This window comes from Haliaeetus albicilla, chromosome 4, assembly GCF_947461875.1.
Source record: "Haliaeetus albicilla chromosome 4, bHalAlb1.1, whole genome shotgun sequence".
NCBI lineage: Eukaryota > Metazoa > Chordata > Aves > Accipitriformes > Accipitridae > Haliaeetus > Haliaeetus albicilla.
The window spans coordinates 24,131,899-24,148,475 of NC_091486.1; the positions used below are offsets into that span (position 1 = coordinate 24,131,899).

The following is a 16,577-nucleotide window of genomic DNA, read 5'->3' on the forward strand; positions in this document are numbered from 1 at the left end:
TTACACAAATCTGTTTCTATTAAACATGCTGTAGTGTGAACAACAACATCAACAAGACACATACACACTTTGAAACTCACCTCATTTGAAGAGAAGGTTAAAGTGTGTGAACGACCTGACAGATTTGGTTCTGTCACTAACCCTGAAAGTTCACAACTTGGCTTGCTATGGTATGTATCATCTATGACAATTCTACTCTGCAAACAAGTGGAAATAACGTTTTATTAACTCACTCCTTGGAAAAGCAGGTCATAAGGTGACATCCTAGTAATTTTGATTTTTGGTAAAAAAAGAATACTTTGACTCAGTTATCTTTAGATCACATATGAAATGCACTCACTACATCAAGCATCTGACTTGTCTTTGTTAAACTTCTGAATTCAAAAATGCAATAACAAATTTAAAGCAATATCCCCAATAAAAGCACCTTGTGTGGAGAATCGGTGATAAACTGAAATGGTGTTAAAGTACACAAGGAAACACACATGGTTACTTTTTCAGCAGGTATACCACACTCGGGGAGAAGCAATTTAAGATTCGTTTGGTGGAATTATTATGCCAACTTTGTATTCAACTGAAATCTACACAAGCACTATGAATGTGCTTCAGAAGGTGCTCTTCTGTTGGTGAGATAAAAATCAGTCCTAATTGTTTATGGTCATTAAAAGTCTTATGGCACAGAAGTGCCCCCATAACTTACAAAGTTTCTGAAAACAAGAGCTAGGTTTAGACTTCATAGTTTCCTGCTATTGAACCACTGTCGTTAACAGTGAAACAAATAGGCTGTCTTTGCCTGACATACATTAAGACTTGGAAGAGCAAGGACCTTTCGGCAGCTTGCAGATCAGGGTTTAAATTAGTTCATTAATAGATAATAGAGAGCTTGCCTAAGGACAACCTTTCCCAAAACTTTAAATTCTGATTCAAGATACTGTATTGTAATGCTGTTCATTTGAACAGCTTCAGTGAGGGTGGTTGAACACTGGAACAGGTTGTCCAGAGAGGTGGTAGATGCCACATCCCTGGAAACATTCAAGGTCAAGTCAGATAGGGCTCCGAGCAATGTGATCAAGTTGAAGATGAGGGGTTTGGACGAGATGACCTTTAAAGCTCCCTTCCAACCCAAACTACTCTATGATTCTATGATTCAATTTTGAGGTGGCTGCATTTGAGGCACAGAATCACATCATCTGAAAATTACCTTGATATGAAAAATACCACATAGATGTAAAATATCTTTAGAAGAATTTTTATAATAAATGGACCATATCAAGCTATGTAAAGTCTTCTTTATAGTTAAAGCACCAAATAATGTAAAAAACCTATAACAAAGCTGAACATTTAAGAAATTAAACAATTACTCGGATGTCTTTACAAAAAATGGTTTAACACTGTAAAACTACAGTAATTATGCAGTTTGACAGCCTGAATAAATTATTTGCAAAATAGAAAAGTCTTCTGAAATAAAAGATTTTGACAGATTTATTCTTTTGATAAATCAATAAAATACTTTTTTTTTAATGTAACAAAGTAAAATTCAGGTTAAAAATATGACTAATGTAAGAACTATCATATTGAAAGACTGTAAAATCTTCATAGCATTTACTGTTTACATTCAGTTTTACACTTAGTCTGTGTTTAAAGGAAGTTTTTGGATCTGTATGCCTGCCTTAGCATCTAAAAGCAGCAGGATCTAGGTTCAAACTCATCCAGCAGCCAGTACTCATACAACCTCAGGCAGGTTACCTGAGCAGCCTGTGACTCAAGCTGAAGACTATGAAAAAACCAGATGCTACACCTGAAAACTTCACAGCAGGTTTGGTAAGAAAATCCTTCTAAAGACTACTTACGCATGTGTTCCCCAGAATATTTTCTGATTTGATTACCTCCATTCCAACCAGATCTTGACCTCTACGTCATTTTTCTTTAGTGAGTGAAAAATAATTCTGCCAAAAGCATGCCTCCTACTTTTGCGTTTCTAAAATTTACTTCTCAGCACTACTCTGTGTCCTTCAAACAGTAAGCAATTATTTATCATTACGTTCTCTAATTTTCTCTAAGTCTCTAATCAACTAACTATACTTTGTAAGGATGCCATACCATATCCCTATATGCATAAATAATCTGAGATCCTAATTAAACTGAATGTAAAGACATTTTTCTTCAGTCACTTATGCTCCTATAAGAGCATGTTTTTGCAGTTGTCTTCGTTGAGCTCTTCTGTATTTGTGTTCTGATTTCAGTTTAACTTGAACTCTAAATTTTCTAGATTATTCTATTTTTGTTTTGGGGGTGGATACTTGATCTTCACACTCCCTTTTACGCTAAGTTACTGATATGCATTTCCAGTCTTAAAAAAAAAAAAAAAAAAGGAGAAAAAGTACAGAAAACCAAAAAAACCCAAGAAAAAACCACAACCAAAAAACCCAAACCACAACTTGAGTTCTCCTGCTACCTTTTCATGGAGTGTGATACTGTACCTGACTGAAAAATGGTGTTCTATTTATCATGCAGATAATATTATTAATTACATTATATTTTAGGGACTTCTTCAGTCTTTTAGATATAAAAAGCATTACTAGAAACAACAGAATTACTTTGTCTACCAACCTATTCTCAAATTAATTTCAACCCAAACTGAAAATCTACTTAGGAGCTTTTCTTTTGGCTACCCTTAGCTCACTCCTTCTACCTTTGCAAAGCAATCGAGAATAATTCAGAAACAAAACTGTACACACACACACACACACACAAAAGACAGGATGATATTTGAGCAAAATATTTAATGAGACCTTAGAAAAAACATGAAGAAAACATAGCCAAAAGTAAAGCATCTCATCACCAGTTGTAATGTTTTCTCCTCCCTCTGCTCCTGTTTGGTTTAAAGTAGTAATTTCCTTTTAAGGATTTAGAGCCAGTTGCAAAGATTTTTGATTCTTGAAGAGCACAGAATTTGGATAGGAAAGGTTTTATAGGTATGCTTCCTAAGATTTAAGGTACTAGGATATAAATAGTTTATACCACATTGTTCTTCCTCACAATGAAAACGAAACACTGCATACAAGCTTACAGAAGCTAAATAATGCTCTAGAAAAATAATACGAACAGTATGTATGTGTTTGTATTGTATCAGAGAATGGGACTACATCAAGGGGCAGATTATGTAAAGGGACTAATTTAAGAACTGTGTAATTCAGGAATCTCCTAAATGTAAACAGTCTGCAAACACTCAGATCACAGGATTTTAGTTCTTGTGTTTCTAGTTTTCACAAGCAACAAGAAGGTGATTCATTACTTTGTTCAATTATAATTTTAAGATTAACTTCAGTATAATTTTAAGAAAACAAAATCCTTCTAGGTACAGTAATTTTTAAGAGGCAAATTTTGCAGAAACAGAAAACAGTTAAAATATAGTTACATTGCTTACACCATCAATATTAAAACACATCTACAGAAATTATACATAATGCGAAAGACTCAATACAACAGTTAGAGATTTTTACATGACAAAGTTCTTATTTTAGGGTTTCAACTTTTACCTGCTCTTTAATAAATGTTTTGCCTGATCATATGGGATACTACAGACATAAAAGCAAGAAATATTATGGAGTTAACATCAAGAAAAAGGAGTATTCTTTTGTTAAATTCTGGGAAGATGATTTTGTCCCGGCTGTTATGGTTTAGTAGCAAGACTCACTGCTGAGTGGTCAAGCACACTTCTTTCTCAGTTTTAATGTCTTTTCATAGTGATGTTTACCAGCCAAAGCCTTGTTACTGTAGTGCAAACACAGTGGTCAGCTGCAGGTTAATATCTACAAAGATCAGTCATTCCAAGCAGTAGCTGCTGTCACATTACCATCTTCATAAAAGAGCCCAAATGTTGCAAAGTTAAAACAAACAGCCTGACTTCGGAGAGGCCAAGTATGATTTTAGGATCCATTTATATATGAGAATCTGTTCTTTAATAGGGTCAGCTTTCTACTGTTTTACAAAGCAGGAATACAGCTGAAAACTTGTATATTCTTCCAGCTGCTGGTTTGCAACTGGCACTAAGGAAAAGAGCAGCAAGCAGCAATTACATACTGGAGCATGAGAAGGAAACATAAAACAGTAGGCAGGAAACCAGGCGGAAGGTTGAAGTGATAATCAACTTGGATAAAGGATACAACTATGAGAAGAAAATGCTATTATTTCCGGGCAATGTGAAAAGGAAGAGAGCACCCAATCTGTACGATCTATACCTTTCTGATTGCCAAAAAAAAAGCGTCTGGTGCTTAAGCACATCATGGGTGCTTATAGTAGAAATGCAGCAGTGGGACTTTTACTGTGCTCAAAACAATTATTTGAATTGGACAGAAAGGAGGAATGAAGAGGGCATGAATGGGTTATTCTGAACCAATGACTTTGAAAGCTAAACCACTGTACGTTTCTGTATACAGAAAACATCTCCTGATAGCTTTGCTACACCCTATTAAGAGATCAACCATGCACTCCTATTTAATAAAAAAATTGTACCAAAGTGTATGCATATCCCCTTCAACATGGATCTTGCAGTCCCAAGATCCTCAGGTTATTTACAGAAACATCTTTTGGCCACTGCATGCTTCAACAGAAGCAAACAATGCAGGAGGTGTAAATACACAAGACTGACACACACTGGACAGTATTGTGTAGTGTCATTCTACTTCAGAAATTAAAAATTTCCTACTCTTAAGTTCTAGTGTTACAGTAAGGTATGGTATGGTTCTAAAACCACTTTCTGTCTTTTTTTACAAACTATGTATGCAGACAGCTTACTCCTGTCACAGGGACTGTAAATTCACACTAAGAAAACAAGGTAATTTAAAAAAATGTATTTTAAGAGCATTTTAGTGCAATCAGCATCTGGAAAGATGGAAAGCCAACTTGTTGCTATCTGCCATCTATGCAAAATATCAGTGACTTCATGGACTACAACCAGGCAAGTTTCTTTTCTAGAGTTGTAACTCATTTCTAATAACACAGAGGAAAAGGAAAAAAAAGTGAAAGGGTATTTTAGACAACCAAAGTGAAGAAAAAGTGTGAAACTCAAGAATAAACCTAGCTTATGAGGTTACTCAAATAGCTACAACTTTGAATCTGACAAAATCCAAAGGAAACAAGAATGAAGGTAAGTTAATGAGATTGTTAGTAATAGTCTTACATTGCAATAGGTTTTAACAAAATATTTAGACAGTGCACACATTAAACTTCTTACTTTTTAGAGCCACTTCTTACAAATACTTTAAACTGTAAAGATGGTAACTTCATGGTTATAGACTGAACTGTGTAGCCTCACTCTTAAGATCTGGTTAAAAGGCTTTAAATTATTAGAACATTATCAGTTACTCAGAAGCAGTTTCCTAGAAGTGTCTCTTAGCTTTCAATACTAACTTCATTAATGAAAACCAGGATGCTATCTTCATCCACCTGTCTGGTACTCCACCCCTACATACCAGTATGGTAACAACTGGTTGGCCAGCTGACTGGGAACCTGACCTCTAGGTATACTTCCTCTAAGTATAAGACTGTATTAGACAGGCGTCCTGGTTTCAGCTGGGATAGAATTAATTTTCTGGTACAATGGTACAGTGCTGTGTTTTGGATTTAGTGTGTAAATGATGTTGATAACACATTGATGTTTTAGTTGTTGCTAAGTAGCACTTATGTTTAATTTAAGATTCTTCAGTTTCCCATACTCTGCCAGCAAGCAGGTGTACAAGAAGCTGGGAGGGAGCATGGCCAGGACAGCTGACCCAAACTAGCCAAAGGGACATTCCACACCATAGAACATGATGCTCAGTATATAAACTGGGGGGAGTTGGCCAGGAGGCATGAATCACTGCTCGGGCATTGGTCAGCAGGTGGTGAGCAACTGTATTCTGCATCACTTGTTTTTTCTTAGCTTTTATTTCTCTCTCTTTGTTATATTACTTTTCATTGCAATTATTTTTAATTATTATTGTTATTATATTTTCTTTTAGTTATTAAACTGTTCTTATCTCAACCCACAAGTTTTACTTTTTTTTTCCGATTCTCCTTCCCATCCCACTGGGAGTGAGTAAGCGTCTGCGTGGTACTTAGTTGCTGGCTGGGCTTAAACCACAACAACAGGGAAACAGATTTGGCTTTTAAAACTATACTGTCCTACAGCTAGTGTTAACTTTTAGCATTATAAACCAGTAAAAAAACCATACCCTGTGATTGTTCCTTGGATGCTACTTCAGCCTGAATAGCCTCCACTGATGCTTCAACTGAACCGGAGGGAATGGGAACACACAATTTCTGCTTGTGAGGGCTGTAAAGTCTCAAAACTTCTGCAGCAATGTTTGTAAGAGGTGGTGTGGTCAAGGACTAAGTCATCAAGCTTCCACATACTAAGCATTGATGTTTTTACTTTATCAAGATGCAACACTTAAATATTCAAAGCACAAATTAGTCATCATTACCTTGCTCCTGTTCTTTTCTTGACCATGTTCACAACTGTCCTGCCCGCTCTGAGTAACGTGCAGGCTGCTACTAGAAACGTGAGATTCTTTGTGGCTGTCTCCAAACCAAGAGAAAGGCATGCAAGTAGGGACAGGGGAATCTGAATCTGATGCAGATAGATTGTTGCCAGAGTCATCCAGCAGTTCTCGGGAACCCCTGAAATAAGTAGATTAAATTGTGTTTAAACAACAGCAGCAAAAACCCCCACCCCTCCCACCAAACACACAACCCCCACCCCCAAAGCAACAAACTCAAAACACACACCACTAATTTTTACCTGTTTCACAGCACAATTGATATTTAAAATGAAAACTAATACTTGCCTTTAAATATACATGCAAAATAATTTGTTATTGAACAACACAAATTTAAGAGCTTTTGCAGTATTTCACACAACAATTTAACAATTTCAAATAATTTGCAAATTTAATTTACTCAACATTCATCTTCCTAAGCAAAATACGGTTTTTATATTTAAGATAGGTTATAACATGTTAATCTTATGAGCCGCTTTAAAATGTAACTCTGCTTTACTGTTTCCTCTATACTATTCTATGTATTTTTATTTCGGGAGATTAGAAACTCATCTTCACATCATTGTATTAATCTTCACAGAATTTTGCTACTGTTATACTTGAATGTACTTTAAGGTCAAACAGTCATGATAGTTTTAAAGAAATTCTTAGGTTAAAAATTTTAGGAATGCAGCATGTATGTATTAAACAAAACAAAACAACTACCTGCTATCCAGAGAACCTCTTAGATTTTCTTTTTCTTGTTTCTTGCCCTTGCCCCCAGATTTCCGTAATCCACTGAAGTGAAAAACCACAATTTTCATAAAGCATTTACATTTACAGGGTACAACATTTTTTTTTAATCAGCAAGGTAGTTTTTACATCAATTTCAACAGTTAGAAAAAGCCACACCTATGTTGTTACACAGAGCACGATTTTGCAGATTATGCATGCAATAAAAAAGTACTGTTATATTTTATTTAAGAACCATGACAGAATTATGAAAGTACCTTTCAAAGACCACATATAATCAAAATAAACACAGGAAATGACCAAAGAAACTTAGCATATAGTAGATACAACCAAGAGGAAGAACACAGTTTTACTGCTATATAAATGTTCATATGCAACGCAGAGTGAGTTGAACTTCTTTGTGTGAAGTTATCATTTTTATGTTATTTGTCATATTTGTTGCAGTACAAGTCTGAGTCTTCAATGTTAGCTGGCTTCAACAAACTTTATACCTGGCTCCACAGGAGCAAGGCTTATTGCAAAACGTAGCAACTCTCTCTCAAATCCCCAGAGTTCAGTTACCACACTGCATTTCCAGATAATATGCAGCTTGCTCTTTTGTTTTACCCCTGTTCACATACTCATCTTCTAAAGGAATTCAGAAATCCACTCATCACTGCTGCCTGCCTCCAAGGAACAGTTCAGTAAGCAGCTACTATAGCCAAACCCTGTGCAATGACACCTCTACTGTAGAAGGAATTAAGGCAAGACAGGTATCTATTTTAGACTGTAATGCCAGCATGACATAACATTAGAGTCTAAGCTCCAACAGTATTTTTGGCATAAAACTATGCATGGATTTCCAATTTAATTCATCGAGAAGTTGTGTATTCAGATAAAAACTGAAGAACCCGAAGAAATTCTTTGAGGGAAAAAAGTACAGATAAATAAAATCAAAATGTGGTAGAAACATGAATGCAATGTTACAAATTCTAGATGAAAAAGACTCTCTCCAGTGGTGTTGCTATGATGTAGCATTACTAGATTTCCTGAACATTTTATTTAGAGAACATGATATTCTCCAAAAATAACACTGAAAACCATTTATTTCCAAACGAACACAAGTAAAATCTTACCCAAAATCTGGAAATCTCCTTTTGGACCTCCCTGATGATGTTCCTTCATTTGTTTCTATTGTCCTGTCTTCATTTTTCTTTTCTTCTGCTTTGCATAGAGGGATGAAAAATAAAAACATTATTCTAAAAATACTTGCAAGTTTCAAGTACTTACGATGATGCCTGTAAGTAAAGAAGATACTAAAACCTCAGTAACAGTGTTAAAATTCTCATTCGCACATACAGATACTAGCTGAAAATACTACAGCCATATCAACATAAGTTATTCTCTATGGCATCTTCCCACCATTCTGGCTGTGCCGTACCATTGAAAAATGGCAACACAACAGTTGCTTATGACTGATCAAAAATATTGCTTTTGATAAACAGTAATTCTATACTGTCTACAGAAAGATAAAACTTACTACAGTATTTTGATTCAATGAATTACAAAGATAGTTTAAGATAGGTTTAGAAAAAAGTACCTCTTTCTTCTGCAAAACATCAACTTGAAAATACAACAACTAGATATAATAGTATGAATGCATGAAAGAAACTCAGTTTTAAAGCAACAGTTGAGCAAGTACAGCATTTAATCATCCTTTATTACACCTGAAGTATTAAAAGACGTTCCTTCTACATTTTTTCTGGTTCAGTAGCTAGTCCAGGCTAGCTACTTGGAACATGGGCTACATATGCAAGTTGCTAGCTCCAGAATGAGTGCCTAACTAACATGATAGCCAGTACCCGGAGAGCAGACAGATCCCAACAAGCCGAGTTTCTTGGAAACAGTATACAAACTATAACTATTCTAAAGAAATAATTGGGACTTTGAAGCTCCTCCAAGACTGCCATATTTTCAAAACTGGAATACAACCTGCTAGGCTCTAATTTTTCACCAGAGGGAGCATGTTCAATTATCAAGTGAAATTAAGTGACAAATTTAAGCATCACACTACCTCATCCCAATGTGACACATTACTGCAAATCCTGACCGTACTTCCTTTTAAATTCTCAGGCTACTAGATTATTATTTTTTTAAACAATTGAAATACGTTTCATATTGCAAATCAGATGTTTCATAACTAAGCTGCCTATGAAAGACATGCACCCTGCTTTTTGTGAGACAAAGTAGGTTTTAAGCTCTGCCTTTAAGACAACCCCTGACATGAAGTAATGTACACAGATGCCTTCAGGGATCATAAAAAAAAACCAAAAAATCATGTTTACTACACAAAACTGAGGACAACTCCCCACCACCCCATCAGCTAATAATCCTTCCTGAAATGTATAATGGTTATCTCAAAGTTTACATGCTGAATAGTCAGGATAGTCAGGGTTTTTGTGGTTTTGTTTTGTTTTTTTCATATCTGATCAGTAGCTTCTGATCAACATCAGAACTTTATCTAATCAGTTAACCACTCTTCCTAAACATGTAACATCCAATAAATTGTAACTACCAGTTAAACTGGTTATTTTTTCTGTCAACTTAAATACAAAACCAGAAGAATTAATTTTAATATTGACATGTGTTTCCAGCTGTCCTGGTTTCAGCTGGGATACAGTTAATTGTCTTCCTAGTTGCTGGTACAGTGCTATGTTTTGAGTTCAGTATGAGAAGAATGTTGATAACACTGATGTTTTCAGTTGTTGCTAAGTAATGTTTAGACTAAATCAAGGATTTTTCAACTTCTCATGCCCAGCCAGTGAGAAGGCTGGAGGGGCACAAGAAGTTGGCACAGGACACAGCCAGGGCAGCTGACCCAAAGTGGCCAACAGGGTATTCCATACCATGGACGTCGTCACATCTAGTATAGGAACTGGGGGGAGTGGGGACGGGGGATCGCCACGCGGGGACTAACTGGGTGTTGATCAGTGGGTGGTGAGCAATTGCCCTGCGCATCATTTGTACATTCCAATCCTTTTATTATTGCTGTTGTCATTTTATTAGTGTTATCATTATCATTATTAGTTTCTTCTTTTCCGTTCTATTAAACTGTTCTTATCTCAACCCACGGGTTTTGCTTCTTTTCCCGATTTTCTCCCCCATCCCACTGGGTAGGGGGGAGCGAGTGAGCAGCTGCGTGGCATTTAGTCGCTGGCTGGGGTTAAACCACAACACCAGCTCTCTCTCCAGAGGTAATATTTTAAGAAAAAAGGTAATTTCTAAACCACATTACAATAGGTTAAAAAACAGACTGATACATGAATGGATGGGAAGGTAATTGAAAGGATTATTTCAATGAAATAATAGGTAGATATTTAAATAGTTAGAAAGCAACAATCTAACAGAAAGTAGCATTTAGTGTCATTGTGCCTGCAAAGAGCTAGCTTTCAATACTAATCCTTGTCTTTGATGTACTGCATTAATTAGCTCTTCCAGTGAGTCTGCCAATTTTAAGAAAACGTTTGTAATGCTTCAGCCATCACAAAAAAGTTGTAGAAAAGAAAGCAAAATCACTTATATATTAGGTACTTGTTTTCATATGATTTTTTTTAAAAACAAACAAAACAGAAGCTGGGGTAGAGACAGTTTTTGTTTAAGACTTTCTAGAAACACATAATATGAGGAGAGTATAAAACAAATCCTGTTTTCAGAATACTCAACGGTTTTGTCTGAGCTGTATAGAAAAGACAGCAAGTATAATCTGCCTTTATATATTCTGCTAGCTGACTAAAGGAAACATCAAGCATTTAAAATATTCTATCTGATCCCTTTTTCAATTATTCACAAGAAAAAAAGCCAAATATTTCTAGCAAATAATGATTAGTAGTGACTAGGCTGATTATAATACCTTTAACTTTTGCCTAGTGAGAAATATCCTAAGAGGGCAAGATGAATAATGCAGTAATTCCCGTAATGTTCAGAATCCGTATCTTGTTTAAACACCTGGATAATGCTGGGGAAACACAAAGTCAACACTGAATTTTTCTGGGAATTGGGAAATCAGTCAAACTTGCTCTCCAATACATTGCCACTTATGAGGCTAGTGTTTTGCAGAAATGTGTTATGAGCTTTACTGATTATCCACAGTCAATTACTTAGCTCCCCTCTAGGCTTATGTCAAGGCAACCATTTAGACTCTCTAGATTTAGAGGTTTGAGCTTTTACCAAACTGACTTAGACATACTCCTTTCTGTAACTGTTTAATTGAAACAACATTTATTCTGCAGGCACCTTTGAGATTCTTGGCACTATAAATTATTTTGGAAATGTTGAGGTTTTGTAGAAATCTGGTAACTAATTTGTTGCAGATGAAGAAATTAAAAGATAGATAAGCGTATTTCAGAACATACTACTATTTTATCAAAATCTTTCAGTAAGTAAAAATAGAATACAACGAACTTGCATACTTTTTTGCTAACTTCAAACTTTGCTGAAGAGTTAACAAGTGGTTTTAGAATAGGTAATTAGTTTTTTAGTCAGTTCATTTTCCCTCAAAGTAGCTTATTGTTCAATATTTATTTATATCTAAAATCTGTAATACTTTAACCCTGAAGGATTAAAATAATAATAAACCCTTAAGTCTTACCCTTGGCCTCTTTCCCTTTCCCTTTTGCTTCTCTTTGCTTAACATTCTTGGGATATCCTTGAGGAGAATTGGGAGCCATCTCTTCAGGAGGAGGTGAACGTGTGGTAGTTGTGCTGTTTTCGTTGTTTGGTTTGTGTACTGGAGAAGAGTGTGTGGAAGCAGAAGGACTTGACTCTAGAGGACTTTCTGTGCTTTCAGTTTGCTCAGGCTTTTCACTCTTTCGATCTATGTCATCCAGGCATGGGAGAGTTAATTTTTCACTTGTTTCTAAGGTCTTGGTTAGGTACACAGTGGAAAGTTCTTTGTTGAGAACAGTATCTTCTGAATCCTCATCCTTCAACAAATTCAAAAGTTATTTTATAAGCATGACATAATCCTTTACTATCTGATCTTTTACCAGGATATAAGGATATGCTATGCTACAGACAAACTTCCCAGTTCAGAAAATTTTAACTTAATCACTTGCAGATACCATCTGAATCACATGAAGCTGATTTTAGAGACTTTTCTTTATCTACCTCTATACAGATCTTGTGCACATCCCAAATCCTCTTTTTCTAGCCAAGTCCGAAATGTTCTGGTATATCTTGGCCATTCCAATTCAATGCAACCACTTTTCAGTCTAACTGAAGTAGTTCAATCTTCTCCATCTATGACAGGCTCTCTCTTATACCAACTATTTACACCTCAGTATTTCAACTGTTTTCCAGAAACGTGCAAGAACATTTTATTGATATATTTTTTGTGGCCTTAAATGATTATTTATGGAATAATGAAGCATTTCAGAAGTGTTCAGTTTTTGAAGAAGTTTGGTAACTAACTTGTTTCAAACGAAGGAATTATAAAATAGATAAGCATATTTCACAACATACCACTGTCACGGTATCAAAATATTTCAGGAAGTAGAAGTAGAATACAACAAGCCTGCATACTTCTTTGCTAACTTCAAATTAACTGTGCCACAAAAACCGTCGGAGATCACATACGTGGTATGAACCCAAAGAGGGTTTTTCACTCGATACAGCATAAAAATACGATGCTTCGGCACGGTGTGAATGAAGCACAGAGAACACTTAAAATTGCACATACAGATAAAACTGAACACACATTCAGGCTCCTGAATGCATAATTATCTACCAATATCGGTACCTGTAGATTTGCAGTCTGTTGTCCAGCCCCAAGAGATTCTTTCAGCTTTGATCGAGAAGGTGGCTGGCGTTTGACTTTCAAAGCAAGCTGAGCTTTTGCTTTGTGGGCACTTGTATCTAATCTGGGAGTATCCCCAACAAAAGCATCAAAATCTGCAACAAATATGTAGTTCTTTTAAAAAACAAAACAAACTGGTAGGCAAGTTCTCCAACCCACTGTCCAGAAAAATATTCAGAAGTTAAATCAGAATTATTCTACCTGGTAATGATTACTATCTGGAAATACTGTTTTATATAATACTACAATATTTTAACACATTGTGATAGCAATTTCTAATTAATTTGAAATATATTTCTACCCAATTTCTTCAATTAAAAAAAAAAAAAAAATCAATCAGGATATAGTTTCTGAATTTTATTCTCAAATAGATGAGAATTTGTGCCCAAAATGTACTTTCCTATGCTTGTTCTTTAAGATAGAAACTTTTTACAAAGTACATAAGCATCTACCAAATCTTTTTAAAATATGCTTCTCATTTGAACCACTATCTGATATTTTATAACATTCTAGGCATAAAATTACAAGACAAATTTAAAAAATCATAGCAAGTTTTGGTGCAAATCATAGCTTAAAATCAATGGGATTTTAACTGACATATCTCAGTGTATTAGTCCCACTAACGTCATTGGTTTCACTAATAGAGAATCTGAGGAACAGTGAAGACGGATCTCTCTCCATCTATCTCCTCTTTCCCACAGAATTTAAGAAATACATTATTACAATACTGAAAATGTTGGGGGACCTAAACAAAAATATCCACACTGGCTCAGGTCAAACATTTACCCAGTCAGTAGGAAACAGCAAACGCTTAACTTTTTAACAACAAAAAACAGTACACATATAACTCCTGATTTTTTTTAAATGCGAATCAAAGATCCTACGACCTACTTACCAGAAATTAACATTTCTGAAGAATTTAGTCTTTCTTCTATTGATTCTGTTTCTTTTTCATTTTCTTCTCTTATCTTTGACTGCTCATTATATTGGCCTGGACTTTGACAGCCATCTGCCAATAAACTACCACTTCCAAACATGTACGGCATTCTCTCATATACTTTCAATTTACTTTCAAGCTCTGAAATCTGCAAGAATTAAAATTCAGGAGTGAGATACAACTCTCCAAGAATGCAGAAGTTTATTTCAAAATATAATACTGCTTTACTTTTTCCTGATATATTTTCAGCTGTTCTGCATATTTCTGGTCTCTCTCTTCAAGTAGCCTTGAATGGTCGTCGTCTTTTTTCATAAATTCTATTTCTCTGGTGAAAGAAATATATATATATATATATGAAACAGTAGTATATAGAAATGTAGCAAAAGACATAAAATAGAAATACGCACAGTTGCATTTACTAAAAAGCATTCTGTTAGTAAACGTTGAAAAAAAAAATCAGTCTGTAAGGTATAACTGATTCATTAATCTTGTAACATCACAAAATGACCTATGTTTCTACTGTCTTCAAAAGAAAGTACATATGACACTATAATTTACTCTGGGCTGAAAAAGGATGCTTTGCAACACTTCTTCTAAAAGTTACAACCATTTCTCTACCTTTAAAACTGGCAAGTTGCATATACATTTAAAGCGACTCCAACAATTACAGCTTACTTTCTTCCACAAAGATACATGCACACATGGTATTTTCCTTCCAAAAGCTACAGTAAAATTCTTTGTAGGAAAATAAATTGCATTTCAAGTTTCTACTTGGTTCATCCTACAGAAATTGCAATGTCTGTGTTTTACAAAAAAGAAACAACAATTACAAGAGGGAAACAAAAATAAAAGCTGCTTTTTCCTGTAAGTCAGATGGAATAACACACAAAAATAGAAAATTAGTGTAGAACATCTACACAAAACGCAAAAGCTTCAGGGACAGTCAGAAGAGTAATGGGAATTTGCTAAACAGCGAGGAAACAGAAACTAGCATGTTAGAAGTCATCTTAACATACTTTTGGACTTCCTCGCATATAATCTTGGGAGAAGAGGGGAAAGAAGACCTTTAAAAAGCTCACCAAACAGCACAAAAATGCACTATGAAAAGTAACATTTCTGCATGTGGACTAGAGAGCAAAAGAGCATGCAAACTGCCTTTAAAAATAAGTAACAAGTGGAGAAACTGGGGGCAAGAGAATTATATGCTTACAATAACTATCAAAAGCAACAGTTGTGTTCTGTATTATCGAGACACTTCTACAAGTATTTTGCAATTAGCTCTTGTTTAGCTGAGAGGAAAGAAGGCAGAACAAATAGACACAACTGCATGACAAGAGTGTACAAGTCTTACACAGATGTATCTAATAAGCAATATTACCTCTACTAAAAAACCCAAACCTGTTAACAGATTGAAGGTACTGTTTTCATGCTGCCATTTTGATGGGCTAGATACATATGCCAAACTCTTAATTTTTCTCAGAATTGCTTTTATTCCCCCTACAAGATATAATTCCTAAGTCAGGCTGAATCACACATATCTGGCTTTTATATCCTTTGATGCCTACCCTATCTGGAACATTCAGGTTGGTCAAAGCTAGAGGGTTTTTCATGAACAGCAAAAGGTATTGGCAAATACCTCATGCCAAATTTCAAGTAGTCCTTCGAAAAGTATAGATGCATTACAGTTTCTCAACTAAGTTGTTTTAAAAATTTGTTCTTGAAATATTTCAATAATTTTTCCTAAGCTTAGAATCAAAAGTAGCAGCAAAGTTTTTGGAGAACCTTTCCAGAAGCCGGTGACTTAAGGTATGGAAGAATTCAGCATGTATAACCCACTGAACTCTGACAAATGAAAAGAAAATGTGTTAAGCAAATCCTAATCCTACATATCATTGTCAGTTTTCCCCATAATGTACAAAATGTACCAGCAAGAAAGGGAGACATGGTATTTTGGGGTACTTACTTTTGTTGGTAATCTTTAAGCAATTTCTTGGCTGCCTTGTATTTCTTTTCAAGGGCATCACATTGTTCTTGAGTTTCTTTAAGATGCTCATTTACGGTTTTGCATAAACTCTGTGCCTCTAACCAGTAGGTCTCTAACTTTTTAATTTTCTCTTTGCTTTCGTCTAAGTTTTGCTGAAGTTGGGCTCGACTCAGTTTCCATTCATTTTTTTCCGCTTCAACAATTTTTAACTGAAAAGATTAATACTTAAGGAATTAATATAAACTAAAAGATGAAATAAAAAACCAGTTGTTTATACATATGTAAGTAGAGAATAGCTAATAACAAGTACTTACCATTAATATTAAAGACACTGAACTTTTAAAGAAAAGGTATCAACTCTTCTAACCCTTGCTAATACAAGTAAGTTCAGAACTCAAACCCAAGAGTCTTTTACTACTTCCTCATTAGTATTGCTTCTTTTTAAAGAGATAAAATGAGTAAGACCTTTATTATTAGCTTATGTTGACTTGTTCAAGATCTCACCATTCCTTAATACCTCTGGAGAGGCCTATTTTGATTACCTTCAAA

General features: G+C 35.2%; 1 protein-coding gene across 5 annotated transcripts in view; it reads right to left on the reverse strand.

Moving 5' to 3' along the window:
• Positions 1–16,577, reverse strand: part of LOC104321479 (neurabin-2) — a 44,119-nt gene that overhangs the window by 7,724 nt on the left and 19,818 nt on the right. For 2 of the 5 annotated variants that reach the window (XM_069781404.1, XM_069781405.1), the window contains exons 9-17: positions 16,008–16,237; positions 14,273–14,369; positions 14,003–14,192; positions 13,051–13,202; positions 11,902–12,235; positions 8,390–8,477; positions 7,248–7,319; positions 6,468–6,663; positions 81–197 (exon numbers count right to left, since the gene is read on the reverse strand). In XM_069781404.1, the coding sequence (XP_069637505.1) occupies positions 81–197; positions 6,468–6,663; positions 7,248–7,319; positions 8,390–8,477; positions 11,902–12,235; positions 13,051–13,202; positions 14,003–14,192; positions 14,273–14,369; positions 16,008–16,237 (1,476 nt within the window). The remainder of the gene's footprint in view (positions 1–80; positions 198–6,467; positions 6,664–7,247; positions 7,320–8,389; positions 8,478–11,901; positions 12,236–13,050; positions 13,203–14,002; positions 14,193–14,272; positions 14,370–16,007; positions 16,238–16,577) is intronic. The other 3 variants (XM_069781406.1, XM_069781408.1, XM_069781407.1) reach the window with 3 other exon arrangements.